This window comes from Pogona vitticeps, chromosome 2 (assembly GCF_051106095.1).
Source record: "Pogona vitticeps strain Pit_001003342236 chromosome 2, PviZW2.1, whole genome shotgun sequence".
Classification (NCBI taxonomy): Eukaryota; Metazoa; Chordata; class Lepidosauria; order Squamata; family Agamidae; genus Pogona; species Pogona vitticeps.
Window position 1 is genome coordinate 198,044,618 of NC_135784.1, and position 12,448 is coordinate 198,057,065.

A 12,448-nucleotide genomic window follows, 5' to 3' on the forward strand; every position below is an offset into this window, starting at 1 on the left:
CTTGTTGAGCTAAAAGAAACATAATGAAGCCTATTCGCGAAGGCTTTCATGGCCGGGATCTAATGGTTGCTGTGGGTTTTTCGGGCTCTTTGGCCATCTTCTGAGGGTTGTTCTTCCTAACGTTTCGCCAGTCTCTGTGCTGTCCTCTGAAGATGCCGGCCACAGAGACTGGCGAAACCTTAGGAAGAACAACCTTCAGAACATGGCCAAAGAGCCCGAAAAACCCACAACAACCATAATGAAGCCTGTTTCTGACACTAGAGGGTCTGGCCCTATTTACTATCAGAAAGATATTCGTAACTGACTTCCAAAACAATGAGTACAAATATCATGTAAACCAATAACAACAAGAACAACATCACATACAGAGACCATATCAGTTTTACAGTCATTAATTTGTTTGACCTTCCAGCCACTTTACGAAGTAGGTGATTATTACTGCATCTCAGAGGTGTAGGATTATCATTTGTTATTTGGGAGAGCTCCACTCAAAAAATAATACTGCTACATTTTGAATCATCTTAAAAATGTCCTGATGTAACATCAGTGCAGTTGGAATGGAATCTTTATATGACTAAACAGTTCCTGATACAAACAATCATGTCAGATTAGTTATTCTGAAAAATCAGTGTGATGACAGAATGTACTCTTCTAAAAATTGATGGAAGTGACAGATTAATGTAAATCTTAAAAGGTAGCATGTCCAGCATTCTTGTGTAGCAGCGGAGACTGCTGCATATCTCAGAGCCCTGACCTGGGACCACCTCTGCCTTCCAGAGCTCTGTTTTCCAATTTTTGACTATCAATGACACATCCAAATACAGTGGTGCCTCGCTAGACGATGATGATCCGCTCCACTGAAATCACTGTTTAGCGAAATCATTGTCTAGCAAAAAGCATTTCCCCATTCGAATGCATTGAAACCTGTTTAATGCGTTCCAATGGGGAAGAATCGTTGTTGTCTAGCGAAGATTGGCCATAGGAAAGCCACTTTGCGAACCGCCGATCAGCTGTTTAAATAGCTGTCTTGCGAAGCTTAGGTCCTGAAAACACCCGCTTTGCGACCACGGAGGAAGCTGTCAAAATAGTTGTCTAGCGAAAATTGGTTTGCAAAGCAGGGACCAAACATGGTCCAGCGAAATTCCCCCATAGAAATCACTGTTTTGCGAATCACTATAGCGATTGCAAAAAGTCAATGTCTAGTGAAAAAACTGTCATGCGGGGTAACTGTCTAGCGAGGCACCACTGTAATTACTCCAATGAAGATTTTAAAAAAACCAATGAAAGAAGGAGAAAGAAGGGAATGAAAAAGTAGCAGAATGTGAGACTCTGCACTGAAAAGGGGGTTGCTTAATATTTTTACTTGGTCAACCTCTCTGTACTACTATGTTTCCCCCTCTTTCTGTTGCTCATTTAGGTTAGTCCCCCGAATAATTCGAAATAACCATTTAAAATGTGCTTGAATTTCCCTCCCAGTATCAAGCATCTGCTTCTATGTTGCTTCAACTATCAACATCCTGATATTCCGAGTTCAGCTACTACATTATTTGTAATGTTGCAAAATAGTTATCTTGACTACTAGGAATATGTATTTTTATGGAATATAATTTTTGTCTGAAATATGATCAGACTCTTAGCTCCCCAATTAAACCGTTACTAGGCTTTAAAAGCGTTGTAGTCAATTGGGTCCCTTTTACATGAATATGATAGGCAGACCATTCCTCCGTCTCTTATTGCCCTTCCTATCTGGTAAGAGTTGTCCTGGGTCTCTGGCTGAGGACTGCCCTTGCTCTGCTCCCTGTGATGCTTTCATCAGGAAATGGGAGTCTCACCTGAAATCTTCTACATAAAAACAATTGACATAGGTGTCCCAACCACTTTTCCTGCATAATCAATTATTTTAAATGTGAAGATATACAACTAGTAGTTGCCATGAATTTTATCTAAGTGTGTATTAAGTTCTCAACTCCTGAAAGTAAACCAGCAAAGAGAACCTTAGTAAAAAGTGATGAGTTTCAAAGGTTTTTTTTTTCAACGCCAGAAAAGCTTCTTGCCTGAAGACTAATGAAAGTTTATGTCAACACTCAATGCTAACCAAACCTAGCTTGCAAAATAATATAAATGTAGCCTGCTCTGGACATTTAGAGAGATTTGTCTCTGCTTCAAAGGCAGAGTTAGAGCATGGTCTCAGAGCTTTCTGTTTACAAATGGAGTTACAGTATCTAGGTTTTTCTCCACTGCTCTGATAAAGGTTCTAGTAGAGTTCTAATGTTGTTGATTAGTCATTTAGTAATGTCCGACTCTTCGTGACCCCATGGACCAGAGCACGCCAGGCTCTCCCGACTTCCACTGCCTCCCGGAGTTGGGTCAAATTCTAATAAGAGTTCTAATAGAAAATGTCAATAAGAAGAAGACATTCTTGTTTTCTTCTTAAAAATCTGGTTACTTTTAAAGTAATAATAGAGTGCTTGATTAGCACATGTGTTTGTGTGACAGCAAACCTCTGTGTATATGCATTGTAATATTGCATGACATGTTAGCTATACATAGTCTAGTTGAAGTAACATTTGCTCTTTAGCTTAAAGACCACCCAGCACATTTTGTACTGATTCTCAACAAGAGTGAGCCATCCTGAGACTACGAAGGGCTGAAACTTATTAATGGAGCAACCTAAATTAGGATTTTCTAGAATTCAGAACAGATTAGATTTCTGATAAATAAGTACAATGAAATGTTCCCTTTTCTAAAATTCACATGATACGTAAAAATGTTACATACAGTGGTGCCTCGCTTAACAATGTTAATTGGTTAAAAAAAACATCGCTATGGGAAAACATCGCTAAGCGAAACACCATTTCCCATGGAGATGCATTGAAAACCGGTTGATCCGTTCCAATGGGAATGGATTACCGTCCTTAAGCGAAAATGGCCATAGGAAACATCACTAAGCGAAACAATGTATCCCCCATTGGAATGCACTGAAGCCTATTCAATGCATTCCAATGGTTTTGCGATGTCCGTTTTTGCAATTTTAAGTGTGTCTTGAAAGGTTCAAAAATGGTTTTAAATGCCTGGGATCGTTAGTGCACCTTCTAAAACGTGTGCAAACTTAATTTGGCTTTGTTCTGACTCTTCGTTAATTTTTGGTGAATTTTTTTTCTCCCCCATTGGAATGCATTGAACCCGATTTTGACAGCTGTCAAACGGGCACTTCAATGCTTTCTAATGGGGGGGGGAATTCACCAAAAATTAACGGAGAGTCAGAACAAAGCCAAATTAAGTTTGCACACATTTTACAAGGTGCTCTAACGAATCCAACCATTTAAAACAGTTTCTGACTCTTCGTTAATTTTTGGTGAATTCCTCCCCCATTGGAAAGCATTGAACTGCAGGTTTGACAGCTGTCAAACTTAGGTTCAATGCATTTCAATGGGGGAAAAATTCACCAAAAATTAACGAAGAGTCAGAACAAAGACAAATTAAGTTTGCACACATTTTAGAAGGTGCACTAACGATCCCAAACATTTAAAACTGTTTTTGAACCTTTTAAGACACTTTAAAAATAGCGAAAACGGAACATCGCTAAGCGAAACAGGGCACCTAAAACTGTCATCGCTAAGCGAGGCAAGGTCCAAAACATCGCTATGTGAATTTTCCCCATAAGAAACATTGTTAAATGGAGTGCAGAATCGCTCCAAAAACCCCATCACTAAGCGAATACATCGTTAAACGAAGCAATCGCTAAGCGAGGCACCACTGTATATTATTTTAATACAGGAGCTCTATATTTATATTTCTTGTGCAGTCTAATTCTTCATATGGTTACATGGAAATTCCAAGTAAGTAGGCTTTCTATTTATTAGTATGTTCCATTTATTACATACATTTATATAATTATAATCTTTATCCTCTGCTTTAAAAAAATGAAAATTTACATGGCAGTTTATCTCTCAATGCAAATACTGTTTAAGATTTCAGTTCATCGCAAGACATATAGTGCAATCTCTTTGTCCTGAATCATTATAGAGCGGGTGTTCTATTGATGTTGGGGGGGGGAGGAGGAGGGAAGAAGCTAGAAAAACAATGGGTTTATTAAATGCTATGGGGGGGGGGAGAAAGAAAAGTAGAAACAATTTAATCAGCAGCTAGGAGAGATAAAGAGAATTTTGTTAAAAGGGGCTAGACAAACACTAAAAAATCTGTGCACGTCCCTGGAGCATTACAGCCAAATCTAGGAACTGTCATTCAAAGCGATGCAGTCTGACGCTTGGAATTCTAAAATTCCTAAGGGGCATGGGTAGCTCTTTCTATTGTCAACATAAAAGAATGTTTTTTGTTTGCTGTTATGGCACCAAAAAACTCTCCTTAATAAGTCAGTTTTAGAAAGTTGTTGCTTTTAGAAAAGCAGTGTACTTACTTTAATGAAAGTGAATAGTCGTGCTTGCTGGTTTGACTGTTCCTCACAAGATAGCTACATTCTTTACACAACCGCAAGAGGTTTTCTGCATCTGTCCGACTGATTGCTCCATGATACCAGCTACAAAAGAGACAAAAGCCACCAATCAGTGGAGAGTAAAGATAAATTTGCCTTAAATTTACAAATCAGCTCAAGATATAACACTCCTAATGCTCTAAAGGCAATTCAAAAATCCAAACAAGTAGAAGATACAATAGCTAGAATTCATTTGGCATAATCTGCATTGCATAAACTGGATGATATCATCATCTGGCAAATGGAGTATTTAATTTAAAATAATTGAACATTTCCTCTCCCCTCCCAGATCTCCCTAGGGCTCTTTTTTGCCCTGGGAAAACTTTTGGGAGCTTCAGGGGAGCTTCTTTTCTTTCCTGGGGAGAAAGTTTTAATAGCTAAAAATTGCCACTGGATGATCCTTGGCAGTCCTGATCTTGGGGATGGCAATCTGGCAACAGTTTTTGGCTATTAAATGCTCTCCTGAAACCCTGATGTTCCCAAAGATTTCCCCTGGACAAAAGCGAGCCTCAGATCCTGAAAGGAGGAACGACAGGAAGTTTTCAATTAATTTAAATTAAATAATCTGGAGTGTACTTTTTCATGGGGGAGGAAGGCAAAATTTATTCCCCAGTGAGGCCACAAAGGGGTCTGTTGAGGGAGTTGCATGCAGCCAATATGTTCTTCTTTGCCCAACCATGCTATTACAGTGGTGCCTCGCTTAATGATTACCTCATTAAACAAAGAAAACGGTTTTTGATGAAGTTTTTGCGATCGCTACTGCAATCACAAAACGATGTCCCTACGGGGAAAATCGCTTAACGATGATCGGTTCCCTACTTCAGGAACTGATTTTTTGCTAGATAACGATTTTAAAACAGCTGATTGGCGGCTCTAAAATGGCCACCCGCTGTGCAAAATGGCTCCCCACTGTGCTTTAGGACGGATTCCTCGCTTTACAGGCACCGGAAAATGGCCACCCTATGGAGAATCTTCGCTGGACGCTGAGGTATTTAGCCCATTGGGATGCACTGAACCGGTTTTCAATGCATTTCAATGGGTTTTTTAATTTCGCTTCACAAGGATTTTGCTTAACAGTGATTTCAACGGAACGGATTATCCTCATCAATCGAGGCACCACTGTACAGTTTTTTAATCCTACATATATGCTGAGAATGGAAAATTCTGCAGGAAACTACGGATTTCTAGAATTCAAGGATGTTCTTGGTTGGGACAGACAGTGACCGCCCTTATATTTTTGTTGGACTTAGTGTCCATCTTGACTGAAGCAAACCAAGGTCCACTTAACTCAACAGGTGGACAGAATCCTGTGGGTGCTCAGAAGCAGGCCTCAAGGCAATAATCATCCTTGTTTATTTCCCAGTACCTCTTGTTCAGAACTATATTATGCTTGTACAGTATATGGAGGTTCTTCTTACCAATAATAGCTAATAACTCTTAGTGACTATTCTCTAGGAATTGTTAAGATCCATCTAAGCTAGTGCTGTCTTATGTCAATGAATTCCACCTGCTAATTATCTTTCCAGAAATATTACCAGCTCTGAATATATTGTCAATCAACTTCACTGAATGACTCTGTGTTCTAACAGGAAAAGGAAGAAAATCTCTCTCCATCTATCTTCTACACTTCCATCCTATTCCATTTTGTTTGCCTTTTTTCTAAACATAAAAGGACCAAACACTGCAGTCTTTCCTCAATGGAAAAAGCACTCTAGCCTCTTTTTTTTCAATCACTTTGTACACTGTCCTCCAAATGGCTGTTCTATAGACATAAACAAAAGCATAGCTGCCATCTTGTTTTAAATATCTTTGCTAATAACTCTTCACCTATTTCACTGCTGCAACTGTAGTGAAGTTTCATTAGTTTTATTTATTTATTTATTTACTTAAATTATTTATATGCTGCCTTTCTCCCCATAGGGGACCTAAGGCAACTTGCAAGAAATAAGAAATTTAAAAACGCTATATAAACATCACATTTAAAAAGCAATTAAATTCTTCTCCTTTATGATCACAGGTCCACCAGCAGGTATATGCATTTAGGATTTTGTCTTCTCATAATTCATCCATTTGATAAACATACTGATATTCTGACTGTGCAAAGTCCCCAGAACGTCTCCTGTCCTTTGTATTTTTGCCCTCATGTTGCCTTCATACACTCCAAAATGAAAGGTTTTGCAGCTTTAATGATTCTGTTAAAGTTGATAATACCCATTCCATGAGTATTATATTAAAGCCTTTATATTACAGTCAGAGGATATTCCATGGGCCATGTCACATGCTACATTTGCTAGGTGTACATGTAAAAGATTGCTATGTGTACCCTTCGAAAGCTGTGACTATGACAAATATATCTGCAAGCATACATCACATTGCTATACTCAGCAACCTCTCTACTGTGTGTGCACACTGGTAAACTTGAATTTACAACCGCATAATGTATGAAATAGTCCTTTTACAGGATAATTATAACCAAATGCAGATTTATTGAGAACAATAAAAAGTACAGAAGAAATGTGCAATACTGACATAGCACCTCAAACCTGTTTAGGAACCCTGCAACATCTTCCAAACATAGCTTTCATGGCCTTCCTTATCCACCCAACCCAAACTGAAAATTTCGGCTTAACTTACATTTGTTTTTCAAGTGGGATAGTTGGATCCACTCTTTCCCCCAGGATTCCACAGAATTCAGGGCTACCATGCTTGATGGGTTTGAAGCCTCCCCCTGGTGCCCGGAGCTGTCGGCGGCGATCACTTGAAGATGGAGAAGGGGAAGACTGCCTCATTTCTCCTCCATTAAACTGGGCTGAAAAAAAGGTTCAGATAAAGCAGTTACCTTCAAATCAAGACAAACGCAGAACAGTTTTAAATAACAGTGAATCAGGTTCCTTACATCTAAAACGGCATTAAATGTTGCCCATCTAAATTCCTTAATAGGGCATGCGTTGTTCCCAACCCCATATTTACACATGTTGATGAATGCAAAATGTTAAATACATCATTGCAGTGCTGCAAGTCCTTCAGTGAAGATTGCTCTACAGCTTTTGCAGAAACGTATCATGCTAGCATTTGATAGACAATAAACAAATGAAAATCATGGAAATAGTTTCTGACTGGCTCCTTATACTAATTACAGTTTTAGGTGGAAATTAATTTCCCAAACAAATTTTAATAGACGGATAGTGTTCTGCTGCCTTCCTCTCACAGGCACTCAGGGCTGGGTGTGGGTTGATTTTTATGGTTTCCCATCACATCTCCCAAGTCCTCAAACAGCCACATGCAGAGACCTTTCCAAATAGCAGTAGCCACAGTATAAGCCAATGACAGTTTTTATTGCCATTCCCAATGTCTTCACTAATAACTAACTGAGACAAGTAAGAGGATTGCTAGGATACTCTTTCTGTGTAGACATCTGGATTCTTTTTTGTCTTCAACTGGAGAAAGGCTTTGAGGATTGCAACACAGATATGTTACAAGCAGTCTTGAAAAAGAACAGCAATCCAGCTTTACCCTGAACAGCAATCCAGCATTTCTACTAGAAATTGTTTATTTATATGTTGGAAAGAGCACAGACCACTCATGTACTAAAGAGACCAATATCAGAGTAAGTGACTGTTCTGTGTGTGCCTCTTGCATGAACTACATTTCTGCAGAAATGCAACACAGTCTGCTCTTCACCATCCTGGTATCATGATACAAAGAAGGTCAGGACAGAAAGTGAATCACGCAAAGTTAGCAGGCAGCCTCCTCCAAGGATGAGTACTTTAGGCTCAAATAAGCCTTCAGTTACTTTCTTTCTTATGCAAGGCTAACACTTCTGACACACAAAGCCAGTGGTGTAATGGTTGTTGGAAGTACAGCTGCTCATAGAGAGAATCTCCTCAGCTGCACCTCACAAGGAGAGTTCAAAAATGCAGGCAGCTGTATTATTCCTTATCAACAAATGAGCAGCTATCTTATGATTTTCCATATAAGGCAAAGTTCCCCTTGACAATTTTTGTCCAGTCGTGTTCGACTCTAGGGGGCGGTGCTCATCCCCATTTCCAAGCCATAGAGCCAGCGTTTTGTCCGAAGCCAATCTTCCGTGGTCACATGGCCAGTGCGCCTTAGACACAGAACGCTGTTACCTTCCCACCAAGGTGGTCCCTATTTATCTACTTGCATTTGCGTGCTTTCGAACCGCTAGGTTGGCAGGAGCTGGGACAAAGTGAACAAGCTTATATTACAATGGAGAGGGTATGAAACAGTGTCTGTCCCAGCCATCATGATGACTGCAACTAAGCTCACTGGAAACAGAGGAGCCTCCGGCAGGGATCAAGTGCCAATCCCTGCTATTCAGGAAGTCCTCAGGCTTTGACCCTGTGAGCTGTGCTTCCATTACATTACTGGAACCAACTCTACCATTATGCAGAATGAGAGATATGCCTTCAGGCAACAAATGTGCCCTCTAATATCCATGGCTTTCATCTACTCTCCTCTGACTGTGATCCTCCTGAGCCACTAGTAGCCACACCTGGTTACTGCTGAATCTTGATTATGGTCAGGGCCACAACCTGAGTTAGGAAATAACACGTTAGTCTTAATGCATTAATGCTGAAATCACTTTTGAACGGAAGAAGAGAACGAGCAGACTAATACATGTGATCTTTTCAAAATAACGCTTGAAAGGAGTGTATTATTTCCAAGCTCCTGTGCCTCAATGAGTTACCATTTCTGAAGATATCATAGGTAGGCAGAGCCCCTGGGAAAGGCTTAGACCAAGTAAGCAGGTAGAAAGGCCGCCCGCCAAGATCATACATTCCAACCTTTCTCAAAGTAATGCCCTTCTGATATGCTGAACTACAATCCTCCTTTTTCCTGACTATTACTGATGCTGGCTGAAGGTGATAAGAGCTGCAAGGTCAATGAACAAGGCAATGGTATCAATTCAAGTGGCCATTTCAAAAAATATTTTTTTCCCTCAGAAAAGCCATGAAAGGGATCCCAAGGATAACTTTTGAAAGAAGACAAGCAATCTTTGGATTAGAAGTCATTCTAACACATTTATTCACAGAACTACATCGCTACTAATTTAGGATAAAATATGAGAACTGTCAGGGTTCAATGGTTCCTAAAATTTGCAGGTCAAATTGACATTCGGACTCTAAATTTGAAATGTCAATACAAGCTTCTACCTGAATGTGCCTAAAGATCAACTCAGATCCAACTGTTTGAGAAGTCCAGAGTGAATAAAGAGTAATGAGATATTATTCATATGCAGATGTGGAAAGTTTACAGTCAGAAATACTACATGTAAGAACTTTTTAAAAAAATCCTAACTCCACATATTGCTTCAAAAAGAAAGGGAACATAATAGATGCAAAAATATAAATGTGGTTTGTGTCTTATAGTTTACTGTATCTAACCATTTGGGGGATGGTACTTGACCCTTAGGAAACCTTTGATGTAGCTACTAAACGTACTGGTAAGTGGAAGACTTCATTAATATTTCTATTTCTCATCATTCCCAACAGTTCATAAATGGGTTGTGAACACTGATAGGATGAGGGGCAAGTCTGCTTTAAGTATAGTCTCTTGTTCCTTCCTTCCTTCCTTCCTTCCTTCCTTCCTTCCTTCCTTCCTTCCTTCCTTCCTTCCTTCCTTCCTTCCTTCCTTCCTTCTGCGTTTTATGCCTGGAAATTTCAAAATAGAGTCAGAGACTGTTTAAAAGCATTTATAAATAACTGTGTGCTATCAAATTCTGATTTATGGCAACTCTTCTGGGGGTTTTCTAAGGTACGGGGTACTCAAATTGTAGGTCAATAAAAGTTCTTCTGTACCAACAGGTAAGCACTCAGAAGTGGTTTATCATTCCTTTCTTTTGGGGCCATCCTGAGCTGTGCAGCTTGCCCAAGGCCACACAAGCTGGCTCCAATCTCTTGAACTGCAGCCAGATGCTTAACTCACTGAACTATCCAGCCCGCTTTAAGCATTTATAGCCTAATTCAATTACCAAGACCTCTTTGGTTCATTGTGTGTAATGTAAAAATACCTCTACAGTTTTGGCTTCATATGTAGGCCGCTGTCCCTACCACTTGTGTATGAGGGGGTGCTGATAAGTATTGAGTCTTTCCCAGAAAAAAATGAGCTAGGAAGCTGTAACTGCCACACTATTCTACATATTCCCCCAGGAGGTCAATGCACTTGTGACATCTGTCCTGCAGCTTCTTAAGTCCCTGCAAATAAAATTCTTCCGACTGCTGGTGTAGCCACTCATTTGCAGCATTAGTTTCCTTCAGAACACACCCAACTTGTTATCCCTTTAGGTGTTTTTTGAGTTTGGGGAACAGATAATAGTTAGAAGGAGCCAGGTCGGGAGAATAGGGTGGATGGAACATCACTTGAAAGCCTAAGGTCATCAGTTTGGCCATTGTTTCACCTGCAGTGTGTGATGAGGCGCTGTCATGCAACAGGATGACACCTTTGGAGCGCTTTCCTCGATGTTTTTCCTTGATGTTTTGTCTCAGCTTCGTCAATAAAGCACACTAATATTTTGCATTGGTTCGAGGTAGTCCACCAGCAGAACTCCCTTCTTATCCAAAAAAACTGTTGCCATTTGCTTCTGCACCGACCTTTACACTCGGAACGTCTTTGGCCTGGGGGAACCACTGTGCCTCAATTCCTTAGACCAGGGGTCTCAAACTCAATTTACCTGGGGGGCCGCTGGAGGCAGAGTCTGGGTGAGGCTGGGTTGCATCAGATTTTCCGCCAAGTGGAACAAGAGTCCGAGGAAGCCGCCCAGGAATTTCCTTAGCCCGGCTGGGGCTTCGAGGAGGAAAAGGAGGAGGGACGCAAGCCCTCGTCACCAGCCACAACCCCCTCCGGCTCCTGCTTCACTACTACCACCACCAGCAGCAGCAGGAGGATGAAGTGGAGAAGGGAGGGAGCGCCGGTGACTGCCTAGTCGGAGGGGCGGGGGGACACACACGACATACTTTTTTAAAAACCCTCACAGAATTGCCTTGCCAGACAAGAAAAGCTCCTATCAGTACCCACAAAATCAAACATAACGTGGCGGGCCCCCCACAGGTGCACATGCATGTGTGCGCATGCACAAACACACACACACACACACACACACACGGAGGCCCAGCAACCTTCCTCTGAGGGCCCCCCTTAAAAAATGGCGCACTCAGCAGCAGCAGCTACCCCCACCACGACAGAGGAGCAAACTTTGTGAGGAGAGCCCACGCAGCCTCCAGAGCCAAAGCAGGATGAAGAGGAGGAGGAAGCACCACTGGGTGCAGAGAGAGAAAGAGAGCCAGAGAGCCGCTTCCCTGGAAGAGGTGGCAGCGGCAGCTGCTGTTGGCGGCACTGTTGGAGGCGCTCTTTGAGGAAAGGCTGGGAGCGAGCTCCGCTCTCAGGCATCACTCGTTGGCAGCTCGGGCGCTTGGGGAAAAGGGCCGGCAGCACGCCTCACTCGCTGGCTCTTCCCCAAGACAGTGCCTCTTGTACCCTCCATCTGGAACTGCAGCCTGCCAGCTTTTTTGACTCTTGACAGCAGAGGACGCATGGGCACTTTGCGGGGGCAGGCAAGGCGGGGGCCTCAAACTATCATCCGGCGGGCCACAAATGGCCCCTGGGCCGCATGTTTGAGACCCCTGCCTTAGACTGTTCCTTTGTCTCAGGATCATAAAAGTAGATCCATGTCTCATCATCAGTTACCAGTTTGCCCAGGAAATCTGACTCATTTCGTGCCAAATGTTCCTAAACAGCCACTGATGACTCCACATGTTTCCTCTTTTGTTTGGTTGTCAAAAGTTTGGGGATCCACTTTGCTGCCAGCTTTCTCATTTCCAAGTCGTTGTGGATAATGGCACCATCTCTCTCAGATATATTCTCAGATATATAGCAATACTTTTGGCTCGTATTCGGTGGTCCTCCATGATCATGTCATGGATGGCTTTCACATTT

At 41.6% G+C, this 12,448-nt stretch overlaps 1 protein-coding gene across 1 annotated transcript in view; it reads right to left on the reverse strand.

Annotated features, from left to right (window-relative positions):
- Nucleotides 1–12,448, reverse strand: part of SHB (SH2 domain containing adaptor protein B) — a 175,672-nt gene that overhangs the window by 26,572 nt on the left and 136,652 nt on the right. Inside the window, exons 4-5 of the mRNA XM_072991910.2 lie at nt 7,127–7,301; nt 4,418–4,537 (exon numbers count right to left, since the gene is read on the reverse strand). Coding sequence (XP_072848011.2) covers nt 4,418–4,537; nt 7,127–7,301 — 295 coding nt within the window. The remainder of the gene's footprint in view (nt 1–4,417; nt 4,538–7,126; nt 7,302–12,448) is intronic.